The sequence below is a fragment of the Triplophysa rosa genome, linkage group LG13 (assembly GCF_024868665.1).
Source record: "Triplophysa rosa linkage group LG13, Trosa_1v2, whole genome shotgun sequence".
Classification (NCBI taxonomy): Eukaryota; Metazoa; Chordata; class Actinopteri; order Cypriniformes; family Nemacheilidae; genus Triplophysa; species Triplophysa rosa.
In genome coordinates this window covers 3,198,145-3,214,474 of record NC_079902.1, presented here as the reverse complement: position 1 = coordinate 3,214,474, position 16,330 = coordinate 3,198,145, and the positions used below count along the sequence as shown (strand labels likewise).

The 16,330-nt window shown below is 37.3% G+C and overlaps 1 protein-coding gene across 4 annotated transcripts in view; it reads right to left on the bottom strand.

The window, feature by feature from the left end:
* Positions 1-16,330, bottom strand: part of canx (calnexin) — a 91,435-nt gene that overhangs the window by 48,311 nt on the left and 26,794 nt on the right. For all 4 annotated transcript variants that reach the window (XM_057348846.1, XM_057348847.1, XM_057348845.1 and 1 more), the window contains 4 exons: positions 3,521-3,700; positions 3,075-3,148; positions 2,890-2,948; positions 2,340-2,481 (listed from right to left, as the gene is read on the bottom strand). In XM_057348846.1, coding sequence (XP_057204829.1) covers positions 2,340-2,481; positions 2,890-2,948; positions 3,075-3,148; positions 3,521-3,697 — 452 coding nt within the window. In that variant the 5' untranslated portion in view covers positions 3,698-3,700. The remainder of the gene's footprint in view (positions 1-2,339; positions 2,482-2,889; positions 2,949-3,074; positions 3,149-3,520; positions 3,701-16,330) is intronic.

Genomic DNA, 16,330 nt, shown 5'->3' with positions numbered 1-16,330 from the left:
CTGATATATGGGTTTCACTTTCTGAATTGAGTGACAAAAAATATTGTCCTTTTTCACAATATTCTAATTTTTTTAGATGTACCTGTATATAATGATACTAAGTAGTGTTGTCACGATACCAAATTATGGTACCAGTCGGTACTAAAATGTGACGATACTTGCATTCCCGCTATCATTTTGAGCGCTGTTGAGCAAATTATGAAAGACCTCTGATTGGCTATTGTGTTTCTAAGGTCATCGGATATGTCTTCTAATCTGTGTAAGTGCTCGGTAGAGAGTGCAATGCAATGATCATTTCACGCGCTTCCGGGTTTGGTTGCGCAAGCGCTCCGTAAGGAGCTATTAGAAGACATATCCGATGACCTTAGAAACACAATAGCCAATCAGAGGTTTTCCATAATTTGCTCAACAGCGCTCAAAATGATAGCGGGAAATGCAAGTATCATCACATTTAGTACTGACTGGTACCGAAATTTGGTATCGTGACAACACTAATACTAAGTGCTCAAAAGCATTATCATTTCAGGGTGTCTACAGATATAAGCAAGTTAAATTTTTAGACTTTTAAGACCATTTTAATGCCACTTCATATGAAATGTAGGACCAAACGTGTGATGGACATACACATTCTAATACATATACATTTCATATACACAGCCTCTGAAAATTTAGAGACCACTAAAATTACTTTCAGTTTTTCTGAATACTGTTTTTTTCTGTGAACTACTGACAGAATTTCACCCAAAATTAAAATAAAATTATTGTTTTATATTTGCATTTATTTGCACAACATTAAAAGGGAAAACTGGTTTTCAGAATACTTAAATATTTTAAAAATAAATATATGTGACCCAGTCTGAGAAAACCAGGCTAAAGTCTCTGAATCTGATCATCAAATTTGATTTCAAGCATTTATTTCACTATAATTTGAATATTTGACATGGCCTTGCACAGTCAAGATATCAAGGTTATATCTTCACAGAATGTTCTTTAGATTACATAAAATGATTTTATGTAGAATACAGAAAATCACAGAAACACTCTTTAGATTTCACAGACTGGGTCACATGATGGAATAAGCCTGATTTTTAATCATAGCTCTCATTCATTATACACTTTACTGTATGTCACTCCTGATGTTTGTTGAAATTCAAGACACACTGGACTGGAATGCTTGCAATACATGTAGAAATGCTAATTAAAGGCAAAACTGGAGTGATCTCTTAATTTTTTCCGTGGCTATAGGTACTGTTCACATGTGTAAGTGCTCTTCATAATCTAACACAGGGTCATACGGGTGCTGCGAGTCATCTTGATGGGTTTAGTTTAATATTCACCAATAAAAACAAATATAAATGCCTAATTAATAACATATGAGATTATATTAACTCCTCACTGAAACCATGGTGTCAGTTTTTGCCAAGGTCCAGAAAAGTACTAAAGACATCGTTAAATAGGTCCATCTGCACAAAGTGGCTCAGTTGAATTTTTTTGAAGTGACGAGAATACTTTGTGCGAAAAAAAAAAAAAGACTTTAATCGATATATTCTCCTCTGTCTTGTCAGTGTATGGGGCGCGTTCACTGTTATGCATTGCTATTGTGTGCTTGTTCCTTTAAGTGAAGCTCTGACGTCTGTAGTTTTACGTGATGTCGTAGCACGTTGTTGGCGTGCATAAGAAGTGCAACAATAAACCAGCGAGCATGGCTCGGTACTGAAGCTTTGTGTCAGACGCATTATTTTACATTCACGAGAACACTTCTTCGTCGTCTTCTTGGACGAGAGCACTTCAAAAGTAGACAGGTTTGTGCGCCGAACGCCGCATGGGGCTTGCCTCTATTGGATGCCGGCGCTCTGACTCACAACGCGGAAGCGCAACTCTGTGTTTACATGCAGAAGACAAAGAAGTGCTCTCGTGAACGCGCGCCATACACTGACAAGACAGAGGAGAATATATCGATTAAAGTCGGTATTATGGTTTGTTTTTCGCACATAAAGCATTCTCGTCGCTTCAAAAAAATTCAACTGAGCCACTATGCGCAGATGGACTAATTTAACGATGTCTTTAGTACTTTTCTGGACCTTGGCAAAAACTGACACCATGGTTTCAATGAGGAGGCATGGAAAGCTCTCGGATGTCACCTAAATATCTTTATTAGTGCTCTGAAGATGCCGGAAGTTCACTAAACATGTTTAACGTCAGGTGGGTGAGTAAAAAATCTCACAAAGTTGATTTTTGGATGAACTATCCCTTTAGATCCCTTGATATTCAAACTTCATAGCATTTTAAACTCATAGTCGTAAATAAAAGTACAGGTAAGAACACAGAGGAATACTCACTGGACTATGAGAGATTTGGTTTCAAAGACGAAGGGTCTCAGCAGAAGACCAGAAATGGCGTGATGTTTGGCTCTAGACTTTAAAACCAGACCTTTATCACCCGGTAGTTTGGTGTCCTGCATCTCTTCAACTTCCCAATTACCTTCACAAAACACACCACAACTTCATCAAATAATACAGCCAGTTTTCATTTAAAAACCATTAGCTTAAAAAACATTAGCTGACTGATAATATTGCTTGTCATCCATGTTAGTTTTGCTTACAATCTGACCACATGAGAATGACACATACCGGTCTCATTTACACATACTGTTTAGGGATATTGCTTTGAGGTAGTTTTGTGAATTTGAGGAATTAGTGAATCATGTTTGGCTATGATGCAAAATTACATTATTTGGCTAATATGTCATTTAGAAAGACACTTCGCTTTATACCTTTTAAAGATAATATAACAGCAAAAAAAGTCAATGATGGCAGTATAGCCTATTACATAACTAAATACTGAAAGATCTCCAGTGTGTAATTTAGGTTGAGGAAATGAAACAATTACCATCATACTTTGCAATTTCCTCATCAATACCATCCTTCTTGGCCTGGGATAAAACCCATCTAGTAAAGAAAAAACAACTTTAACAATCAAAGCTATTCATCTGCCTTTATATTTGTCATAAATATGAGAGTACATTGTCTTATAAAGCATTCATATACATGATTTGGGTTCAGTAGATATCTTACCCCTGAAGTGTTCCTTTATCAAAAGACTGCGCAAAGTAGTGCTCGCCCATTGGCTCTGGAGCTTTGTATGTCACCTTTAATATACAATAATGTTTGGGTCAGATGTTAAATCTAAGTACTACTTCACTCAAACATTACACTTCTGGAATATTTTTGTTAAATCTTATTCAACAGTAACCTTTTTCTTTTTTTCAACCTTATCATGCTTTGTTTAGTTTTACGTGTCTCCGGTATTTCAGTCAGAGGTCATTAATGTAAATTCTGCTTTTTTAATGTTTGGCACTGAGGTGGTAATGAGTTGGTTTGTAGGTCAGCAGGTTGACTCGGATGCCCTCCGTTTAACCCTGTGTCACCTAATACTTTAAGTTAAAGTGAAATATTGAACTAATTGAGTTGATCCTGGCCTTTTTCAAGTACTTGCAGTCTGAGCTGGGTTAAGGTCTTACGGTGGGTGCTGACAGGGATGGAGGGGGCTTCTGTTCCTCATCATCTTCCTGCACATCATCTACAGCATTCTCAACATCCATCTCCATGTCATCAGGCTTTTCCTTTGCCCTTACGTAACCCGTGAGGGCTAGACCCAGAGAGAGCAGCACCACACATAACCGTATCTTCAGCTCCATAGTCTACAAAGAGACGAGAACAAATGAAAGGTTCAAATGAGCGAATGATAAAAAAACTTGATCTTTTGAGGTTAAACTTCATTGTAATATCCTAAACGATCTTTTGCGGTTAAACTTCATTGTAATATCCTAAACGCAAGTAAAACGACATGACGTACTTGCTTTTTGTGTGGAAACTTCCGTCTTATTAGCCGGCCAATGGAAAACAATGCAAGTGGTGTCGTGGAAGCGCAGCATTAAACAGTTGGTAAATATTTTTCACACCCGCAATGTATCACACAGTGGGACGATGAAATGAAGAAGTGGCCTGATATATCATGAATATATTTTCAATTATTTCTTATTTTCTCAAGAGTTGACGGGTCTTCGAAGAGCAACTTTTAAAGCACAAAGGCATATCAGTAACTGTTACCTGCACAGTGGGAAAGTAGGTTGAGTGTTTATACATGAAATAGACAAATTTGTGTCTTTAAAAGCAAATGTGAGTCCCAGTTAGGGCTGGGCGATGAGTTACTTTTTTTTTTTATCGATAATCGACTTTAAAATCACCGCGATATCCGATAATATCGGGTGTTTGACTTCTTCATGCAATGTTGCGCATGCGAACAATCTGCGGATATGGACCGGGAGGGAATTCGTTCCGGACCCGCCAACTGCCAAACAAACACGCACCCGTGCACAAACCAGTGTTGCAGTGACTTCTTTCATCAGGTAAAGCACGTAGATACACCATAAAGCTTTTATGCAGTAGAAAAATGTTGCAGATCTCCTGAAATTTTATCCTACCCATAAGATTATCCCACCAGGCATGCGCACATCAATGTTACGTAATTTTTTTGCGCTATAAAATCATCCTACCTGTTTATTTTATACTGCTACGGGAATAAGATAGTGTATTTTCGTTGTTAAATCATTCTACCTGTTTATTTTGTCGATGTGGTTTAGATTATATTAAGTTTCGCATCATAATGTTATAACGCATATTTTCCAATATTATCGATTATCGTCTGGTATCAGTCTTTTGTAATCGACATCGGGATATTTGCGAGACATCGGCGATATATGATAACATCATCACATCGCCCAGCCCTAGTGCCAGTAAAAGTGGAGCAAACATTCCTGGGTCCTTACAACTACTTACGGGAGAATCGAGACAGCTGGTTGCTCTTGTTTTGCAGGACATCGTTTGCAAAAACCTTTACTTATTTGGTTACTCTGTGTTAAAATGAACTGCCAGTCTCCATGACAACTTTCAAAAAAACAATTCAAACATATCTGTTCCACATTTATCTGACTAACCAACAACTGCAGTGTTTCCGCTAGGATTAAGTGAAACTGTGGCGCTATGACATCACACTAGGGCTGTGTATAGAAAATTGCCATTCATAACTACTTATCAGTTAATCTGACAAATCAATTCATAAAGTAGTTTAAAGAGCATAAACAGGGCTCTAGACTCGTTTTTCCCACTGGTCACACTGGTGTGACCCCCTTTCTCAGGGGGTCACACCAATTTACAATTTGGTCGCACCCTTTGTTATAGTAATCAAAGACCTTGCATAATGACCTCAGGTGATAAATCGTTCTGTTAATTTGTCACTCTGTCTTTTAAAATAGTCGGCTATAGACCGCTTCATATTTGCATTACAAAACTATGAAATGTTCTGACACTAATATAACCTGTCAATCTTCACAATCCTCCCTCTTTGCAAAAAGCTGTAATTTTGCCACTGGCATTCTTATTTTTACCAAAAAAATTAAACCAAATTAGCTAGCTGAAAACTCAAAAGTAACTCGGAACTAAATTATTATATATGTTCTTCACTAAACATTGTCATAAATAAACTTTAAATACTTAATCTTACTAACCACTCTTGTTAAATGATCTAAGCACGCTTGTGTTCTGATGTGTTTTGAGTGACTGATTTGATGGGTTCAGAGAGTGAGTCTCGTAAATTCAGTGTTTGACATAAGAGTTGTTTTAACAAAATGAATCGGTTCAAATGAGTCATTACATTGTGAATCGGACATTGACACGATGTTTGTTTTTCATAGCTGTTAGGACATAGGAAAAGATAAACGTTAACTGAAAACTAGGGGTGTAACGATACACTCAGCTCACGATTCGGTACATATCTCGATGCTGGGTTCACGATACGATACACATCTTGATTTTGAACAAAATTAAAAAATGAAACTGAAATACAAATAACATTTATTTTCAAAATATTAACAATTTCAGTAACTTATTTTGTTGCACATACAACTTAATAAAGAATTTTAACATTTTAAGGCTTAACTTAAATTAGAATTAAGATCAGTGTCAATTTTGAGAGCAAATTTTGATTTAGTTTTAGTCATAGTCTTTTGACTAAAATGCAATTTAGTTTTAGTCATCCCAATTTATCATAGTTTTAGTCTATTTTTAGTCGACGTAATCTACATTATATTAGTCTACTAAAATCTATCTGGATTAACTCGTTTAATTGGTGTAATTAAATGTTCCATACAAAGATTTAACTGTTTCGACATAATTTACTTTATCTTGGAATTAAATTAAACCAGGTCATTACCTTTATTTTTCAGAAAAGTTGAGTAACTACTGGATATGCATTGTTGTAATACAGAGAATATTAGACCATGAACGACATGTAGCAGTTCATTCAGTCTCATTTTGACTCAATTGACTCGTTCGTTCAGTGAAGGGCGTGTTCATTCAGTACATTCAACAAATGAAATGCTCTGACAGAGCTCATGCTCAAGCACTATTGGCTTGTGTCTCTCTGAAGCTGCGCTGTCTTTGCTTGACACAGTAATGAATGAGAAAAATCTTTCAAAAAGGCATATTACATAAACTATTACATTTCTTCAATCATGCAAATCACATACTCGCATACGACTCACTTCATCGCTTCTCTGATCAGAATAGCGCTTGGTTCTTTTGGCTTACTTTATGTTGCATCACATTAGCGGATAAATTAACATTGGCATTTAAAAATGTTTGTGCTGCCTTTGTAATGAGTTTCGGGGTGACTCGCCTGCAGTCACGCTTCAAGTTTGCTGTGTTTTAACGGCGACTGTGAAGGAAAATATGACGCTTTGTAAACCAATTGGAGACACAGATTATGTCTTGTGCTTCTCTCTCTACCGCATATGTGAGATAAGAACAAGTGACACGCTGGCGCAGAGTAGGTAGCGTCTTGACCGCTGAACGAATAGAATTAAACATATCGTAAAATATCCCCATCTCTCTACGATGCGCATCGTAACATTTTTGCATCGCGAAATATCGTAATACGAAGTATCGTTACACCCCTACTGAAAACACTTCACTGGATAAGATTTTTCCTTTATGTCAGCTGCATGTGTGGAACACTTGTCAGGGAAGAAAAGGCAACATGTTTTTGAGCACATTCACACCCAGCTGCAATTCAGGTAAAAATATTCTCCGAATGCGCCACGTGAAACATGGATTCTGTCTTCCGACCTTGCTTTTGATTAAAGTGTGAGGGAGAGAAACCGTTCAGAAACCAACATGCTCGACTTCATTAAGCGCTGTGCAGAGCGATCGTAATATGACATCAATGTTCCGTGAGAGCGTTTTAAAAGCACATGGAGCACTCTGTCCCGTGATGCTTTTATGCTGTTCGGTCTGCGCAACACCGAATGAAGTCAACACCCACTTTAGTTTGGAGACAGAGATTGCTTGCTCTTGCCTGCACTAATCACAAGCGCATCATTCGCTACTCATAAATCACATTTAATGTTCAAATAAATCTTTGGCGGGCAAAAATTAGTTTTACGCACTCGCACCAATGAGACCCGGACTAATTTTAGCTCGCACATTATAAAAAAACGATTGCATTTGCGAGAATTTTGGTCGCAGTCTAGAGCCCTGATAAAGAGTATAAAGTTGCAAAAGATCAAGTCCTTAAACAGAGACCCTTGTTTCTAAAATAGTTTTACAAATAGACTACAGGGTATGTATAACGAATAAATATATGCATTAATGTGCAAAGTAAATTATTATATAGTAATTAAAAAATAAATATGTTGAATTGAAATAGATGACGGATTTCTAGATGTCAGATTTCTAGATATAATATTATAAATGTAAAAGTGCTGTAAGATTTAAGCAGGTCTTTGCTCTTCACTTTCTATTATACACACATTTACTGTGGCTCTTCCACGTCTTTTCAAACACGTTACTGTATTATAAGCGACCGGCGCGTCTCTACATACAGAAGCAGTGCTGCGTCATGTGTGTGTTGAATTAGCGCCTACACGACACTAACTTTGCCTTAAACACAAACGTTTGTTACGAGACTGCGCTTTCATGTATACCGCGCTCACGGATGCAGAGAGAAGGTAAGAGAGCGGATGTAGAGACGCGCCGGTCGCTTAAACTTACACTTTATCAGGGTTTTTCCTGCATAGAGAAATTGGAGGCGACCGCCTCCGTCAAATGTCGTGCCGCCTCAGACTCTCGCCAAAAGTAGGGTGTCTTCACAAGAAATGCTGCGTGCATTTAACAGACTGTCATTTGTAACTGCAGTTGCAGCATTACGCCACAATGGATGCGCTGTTTCGTTATCTGCACACTGAGGTGCTAAAAAGAGTTGCAGAACAACAGCTAGCTGTGTTTCATGGCTGTTTTGTTTTGCATCCAAGTACGTTTAATTTCTTGAAATTAACATGACGTGCATCATTGTAATGTCTTTAGCTTTGCAGTAGGGATTGTTGAATCAGCGTATACTGTACACAGCGAGTTCACCAGTATGAACGCACATTGCGTTCAGAACGACTCGCACACGAATGACTCATTTGAACCAATTCATTTAAACTATTGAACTTTTCCGTTTTCAGAATTTCACTAGCGAATATAAGAGATCATTGAATCATTTAAAGTGAACCACAGAGATTGCAAGATGTGAATGAGCTTTGCTCATTTAGTAAGAATATTGTGGGCTGAAAAGTTAGTTGAAAATGATAAAAAAGCTATTTGAAAAAAAAAAACATTTCTGTTTTGTTGAATAAAAGTAATGTTTCAGTGTTTCCAATGCATTGATGAGACTATGGCAGCCCGCCATTGTCTCTTTTGTTCCGCCACAGTCTTACAACTAGCCAATTTTTTTTTCTTATAACAATTATTTCTTTGAATTTCATTGAATTCTGCACCATTGTTTTCGTTGCTGTGCCATTGTTCACAGCTAGACGAAATGCGTCCCCCTCTCTGTTGTTTCAGTGCAATATGGGCAGCACAAACACATACTGTACGTACGAACGCATGCTCGCTCGCTACTGTTTCAACTTTCGCGGTTGAAACGCAGACACACGAACTGGCCAGGATTTGAGACGTCACCAAGCAATACTGAATACAACATTTGAGGTATAAGTAAAATCTAACTAATGTTTCAGTATTTACTGCAGTTTTCAACAAACATGATTTTACCAGTGTATGACTGAGCAAACAGATAGCATTACCTCATGGCGTTAGCATCATTATGTTCAGCTTCCATATTATTTCCAGCTAAAATAGCAGTCTGCATTTAGTGACCTTTGACAAACACCATTTCTGTCGTTTGAATTAGCAGCGCATCTACATAACGGAGCCGAAGTCGAGTCCGACTGAAGCCCGTCGTGTTTTTTGTACCTCCGCATTACACAGGCTGTTACAGCAATTCAAATAGTTCAGTTTTGTTTTTAATGGCAAATTATTCAAATTTCGTTTAGTTTCTTTATCAAGTTAATGTAGAAAAAAATCATTTTTGTTTCAAATGGAATTGTTAAGGACGGTAAGGGTAATACGCGAGACTGAAGTTGTCACTGCAACAAGAGCTTTATTTATTTAAATATTTATTTAATACTTAAATTTCTTATATCATTTAAGTTTTCATTATTTACTGATGTTTATTTAAATGTTTTATATGCTGTAGTGTGCCGTTTCACTGATGGATTTGTGCATTAAAAATGGACGGATGTTTCATCCTCATTTATTTCAGATATCATATTTCAATTTCAAGTATTTAAATAAGGTCCATATTTCTCTTCCACTCATCATGTGGTTTCTACACGCAAATATAATTATATAAATATTATTTATATAAATATATATTTCCCAACCACCGTGGTTGATTTGTCCATTACCACCATGGTGGTAAAAAATTGACACCGTCACAGCCCTAGCTGCATCATAATAATGTATGCATGCTCAGTCTGGTCCGGATAGTAAAGTGATACTGCCATGCAGGGGAGTGGGACAATGGCACTGTGAAAAAGGCCCGATGCCCAGCCCGCGTTTTAACATATGGTAATAAATAAATTAGTTCAACTGTTAAACACTTTTTTTGCTTCATTTTTTGATGGCTCATGCTCTACATGTTTTGACTGTTTGTGAACTCCCATTTTACCATGTGTTGAGCCCTATTATCCCCATTTATATCTATGGAGCCAATGATTAAATTACTACTATAGCAGCTATTGTATTCTTATACATTGAGACACTTAATTTTGCTCTTAAAATGCAACATTTACCTTTAAAGAGTACATTCCTCGAGATCATAAAAAATAAATTTCATGAAGTGTTTAATTTTGACGTGTTTGAATGTAAGCAATCTGCCAAGTTGTAAATCCGAAGGTGAACGAATAACAAAGTTATTAGCTTATAAAAAAGGTAATCGACTCTGAATCACGCGAACAAGTCATGACCTGTCCGAATCTTTAACCACAATGTATCTACGTCACTAGAAATAATCCCCGCCTAGGACTGACTGCGAAAACTTAACTCTCTCCTCCCCAAACACTGTACTAGCTCGTTCGTGCCGTGTGCATCATGTCTAAGAGAAGCTGTGTTCTATGTAGTGAAACTAAGTCAGTCTTATTTTCACTACCAAAGGAAGAACTTCTGAGGAAAAAATGGTTACTATTTATTTTTCAAACGACACCAAAGGAGTATAAACCGAATGTTTTACTTTGAGCGCGTCATTTTACCAAAGATTGCTTCATCAATCTTGGCGCCTTTACTGCAGGATACATTAAACGTCTTTCCTTAAAACCTGTAAGCTCCACCGAATCACAACCTGTAAGTGTGACTCTTTATTTTTGTCTTTACTTAAAATTAAATTTGTGTGACGTTATCTCATGTCTGTGTTTAGCTAACGTTACCGTTATTTTTGGGGTTGTTACTGTTTGTTTACCTAACGTTAGCTATAAACTCGTTGCGCTAATGTAAGTGTTCAACCATATTAACTCACAAAGTCTTTATTTCAAGAACTGCGTGGTGTACTATAGTTATAATAACATCTGAAGATACGAACACCGTGCCGTGATAACTAACTGTTACAAGAGAAGTGTCTAAAACAGTCATTTTTCTTACTGGCATCTGTATAAGGATTAAAGAATGATTCGTCAGACTTGGGCTCGAACTGGTAAGGTAAAATCAACGCCATCTCTCTCTATACACTGTTAATATCCAACCACCTGCAAACCGTAATACAGTAGTAATGATAGGCGGTCCATTTGCGACACATGCTGAACGCGTTTGACCAATCACAGCAGACTAGACCATTTGACCAATCACAGCAGACTAGACCATTTGACCAATCACAGCAGACTAGGCCATTTGACCAATCACAGCAGACTAGACCATCTGACCAATCACAGCAGACTACACTATCTGACCAATCAGATCAGACTACGCTGGCGGAAAGGCGGAGATTACACAGATGAATCGCGGAACGAATCATTTGAGAGTCAGTCAAGAAGTAAGGTAATAAAAACGGCTTATTATTACGAAATAATAGTATTTTTACATCATGTATGTACATAAACTTGTTGTCGGACACTCCATAAACCAAAATAAGCCCTTAAAAATATTGAGGAATGTACTCTTTAAAATATGCAAAATTTTCTCACAAAACTCTCTGGGAAACACTGATGTTTTATATAATGTAATAATTGTCATAATCTAATTTTATTAGAACTTTTAATATGTCAAAGTCACTTTGGTTACGGTTTTGGTACGGTAGGCCTACGTGTGTGTACATGATCAGGATGGCACCACCTCCGCCTCATTTTGAGCCAGGAAAAACCCTGTTTATGGGTGAAACTTTGCATTTAATCCGCGGGTCACATGCATATAGAATTGTGAGGGGCGATCCGTACGGAACATGGATAAACTCCGATCAGATCCTTTACACCACTAATAATTGTTACACAATATTTTTTGCACAATAATTGGCTAATTTCAAAAGTGCTGCAGAATCTATACGGAGGCAGATGCATCACTGTATTGATATTTTGAACACAGCCCTACGTCACACGCTACTTAACATATTCGTGACATCATCACGTAGTTTTAAAAGATACTGCATTCAAGACAACTTGGAAGTGGGATATTTCCCACCACAAACCCAAAAGTAACATCTGGATTTACTAACATTAATGTTCCCAGCAAACACTGACCTGGCGGGTCCACCGGCGGTTTTTGGGCAGCATAGAGGAGCGGCCAGAGGAGCGTAAATAAGTTGGGGCTGAAATGCAGGGCTCTACTTTACAGTATACCTGTATAACTGACATGTAAGCTCTCTGATCACCGTACACTCAAAAAAATGAACAAGGAAGTGACATGAAATGTTTTTTTCTATTAAGGTCCACGTAATTATGTCTCAACTTGACTCTACAAAATCCTAACGCGTTGTCTAAACACAAACCATTTATGTTTAGTAAAAAAATCTTACATCCAGAGGGTGGCAGTATAGTGCGACGCCAACTGCCACGAAACCCCAAAGAAGAAGAAAAGCAAGACGCGCAATGATATTTGGCTTTGCACATCTGCATGACCCCCTGCAAAGTTTTTCTTCGATTGGATTTGACAGAAGGACTTCTTATATTTTTAACAGCTGGTAAAGGTAGGTGGATATTTGTTTTTTCTCCAGTACCGATCTTTTTTTATTAGTAAGTAATAAGAGATATGTTCTTTATTTTTGGATGCTTGAGTTTTAGAGAGTTCTAGGGTCTTAGACATGCTGAAGTAAGCATGCTAGTTTAGACACGTGGCGCAGGTTGGTCCGCTGCATATATCCATTATTTGGGTGAAAAGAAAGATAGTTAATGGATTAATGTTATCAGTCGCTACGATGGATTTCCGTTAACTGGAGCGAGTTGATTTTTTTTCGTCAATGGCAGAGTTCCTGTCTGTCCTTATATTAACTTTTCATAATTTTAAGGCTGTAAATAGGATTACATTTCTCAAATAGTGCAATATATTTCTTCATTTGAATTTGAAAAGATGAGGTGTATTCAGCTGCTAAAGGGGGATGTGATCAAAGCCTGAAGTGGATTTGAAAGCACGTTCTTCTCTACTCGTTCTGTTAATCACTCCGCTCCGAATCCACTCTGGGTTTTCTATTCCCGCTCACGGAAAAACTGCTCCGTGTTCACTCCATTTTAAAAGTTATACTTGTATGTTTATTTTTTATATCATGAACGCCTGGACGCAACATTTATAATGTTTTGGAAATTATTCTACACGTTTAATAGATAGATTTACACAATGTCCAAATGTATACATGAAGCGTGTAACTTCCCTTTCGTTTTTCTGACTGTAGCGTTTAAGATGTTAATACTACTGTTGCAGCCATTAAAATAGTTCCATTTTGGGTTTTTTAATAGCCAAGTAGTTATATATATTTTTTCCCTTTATTAAGTTAATTTATAAGCATTTTTTTGCTTGGTAAATTAAACTTTTTGTTTTTTAAATAGACGACCAAGCGGCTAGCGGCCGATGGCGAGTTGACTACGTTTGCTTAATTTAGTCTATCAAATCAACACTTGGCTTGCCTGCAATAAAATCCAAAGATTTTTTTTAATAAAGAAAAAAACTCAACAATTTAAGCATATCACAATGTTAGTTTAAACGTTTATTATCACCACAACAGTAAAAGGGCACTTTTTTATAAACTGATGTGCTCGCAACGGCGAACAACATGCTGAAAACAAACGAAAACAAGTAAAATCGAAACAATTTAAAATAATAATAATAACAACAACATGCAGACCATCTTACCTTACACTTAGGCAACAATTACCAATGAAAAAAAGTCTAATCCCAAACAGAAAACGAGACAGCCTCCTAACACAGGTACAGCCACAAGAACAATATCTTAAAGAACATCGTGTAGAAAAACAGCCCAGACGTTTGCCTTTCCTCTTTGTTTTTCTGTGTTTTAAGTTCGCCATTTGCGATATTTCTCTTTATGTTCTCCATTGCACGTGAGGTGAATAGTGGACGAGGGAAACCTGTGTGAACGCGCGGGCGCAACTACGCGCAAGCAGAATGTGTAATGTGTGTCAGCGTTAGTGTTGTCAAAAATATCGAAATTTCGATAAGTATCGATACTGAAGAATCTGAAACGGTTCCAATACCCATGTCCCACGTATCGATATCAGCTGCGCGTTCCCGCCCTCTTTTTCTTTTCCGACAGTGAGTTAACACACTGCACGTGAACGCATAACAGAGCCCCGCCTCCTCTCACAGACTTGACTCGTTTGCGGCAGTTAAATAATGTTAATGTTAGAAAAGATGGCCAGTCTCAGTAACACATCTGGCATGGTGCACGCTCGTTACGCTTCCCGTGTTTACCATAGCGATCCATGTATGTGCGCTGATCAATAATTTAATCCACTCATTTCATTCAACCTGGTTATATGTTGTTTATGTTAGTACACAGTCCGCAAGAGTTCTCATGTTTAATGCACGCGTTTCTGTCTTTATGTGCGCTCATCAATGATTTCATCCACTCGTCTCGTTCGCCCTGGTTATATGTTGTTTATGTTAGTACACAGTCCGCAACAGTTCTCATGTTTAATGCACGCGTTTCTGTCTTTATGTGCGCTCATCAATGATTTCATCCACTCGTCTCGTTCGCTCTGGTTAATTTGATGTTTGAAATAAAGCTGGTGCGAGTAAAGTCTCCGCAACAGTTCTCGCGTGTGATACACGATTGCACTCCAGTGTTTACCATAGCGCTCTATGTATGTGCGCTGTTCAATGATTTCATCCACTCGTCTCATTCGCTCCAGTTAAAAGTTGTTAATGTTAGAAAGATGCGGAGTCTCTGCAACACTTCTTGCGTTTAAGTTTGCGTTTCTGTCTATATGTGCGCTGATCAATGATTACAGTATGGGCCTATGTGAATAAAAGCCAATTTAGCCAAATAAAAATGTAGGCTATTAACTAACATTAACGAACAATGAATGAGCAATACATTTGTTGGAAGTATTTATTAATCTCTTTTAAATGTTAGTTAAAAAATACAACTATTTATGTAAGCTCCCCTGTTGAAAAATCCAGTATGGGTAAGGTATGTTTTGATCGATGCTGGTTTGATCTTAAACCAGCTAAGAACCATCTTAAATCAGCATATGACCATCTTAAACCAGAACATGAACAGTTTAAACCAGCACAAATCAGCAAACCAGCATCAAAACATACCAAACCAGCATAGGCTGGTTTTTTCAACAGGGTCTGGTCCATTAATACTGACAAATACAACTTTGATTTTAAATAGTAAATGTATTAGTAAAATTAACATTAGATTAACAATTAATAAATAATGTAAAAATATATACCTCATTGTCTAGTCTTGTTCAATTTAACTTCAAATAAAAATTAAAAAGGCCTATATTGTTATTGCTTATTAGGGCCTTATTGCTATGGCAGTTTATTCCCCGTGGTATCGAAAATGGTATTGAATAGATATTTTTTTAGGTATTGAATCGAAGTTAGAAATTCCAGTATCGTGACAACACTAGTCAGCGTGATATGTAAACGTGTTCGATGTTTTAAATTGACCATCATCAACTTCTTATCGCTTCTTTATTTACTGAATTTCTAATGTATATTAGAAATATTAATGAATGTCTAATATATAAAAAGGAGGACAAGCCTAAAACAAGCCCGAAGCCCGGTCCGCTTGTGAGCTATGAAGTAAAAATTGTCCCGAAGCCCGGCCAGAGGAGCGTAAATAAGTTGGGGCTGAAATGCAGGGCTCTACTTTACAGTATACCTGTATAACTGACATGTAAGCTCTCTGATCACCGTACACTCAAAAAAATGAACAAGGAAGTGACATGAAATGTTTTTTTCTATTAAGGTCCACGTAATTATGTCTCAACTTGACTCTACAAAATCCTAACGCGTTGTCTAAACACAAACCATTTATGTTTAGTAAAAAAATCTTACATCCAGAGGGTGGCAGTATAGTGCGACGCCAACTGCCACGAAACCCCAAAGAAGAAGAAAAGCAAGACGCGCAATGATATTTGGCTTTGCACATCTGCATGACCCCCTGCAAAGTTTTTCTTCGATTGGATTTGACAGAAGGACTTCTTATATTTTTAACAGCTGGTAAAGGTAGGTGGATATTTGTTTTTTCTCCAGTACCGATCTTTTTTTATTAGTAAGTAATAAGAGATATGTTCTTTATTTTTGGATGCTTGAGTTTTAGAGAGTTCTAGGGTCTTAGACATGCTGAAGTAAGCATGCTAGTTTAGACACGTGGCGCAGGTTGGTCCGCTGCATATATCCATTATTTGGGTGAAAAGAAAGATAGTTAATGGATTAATGTTATC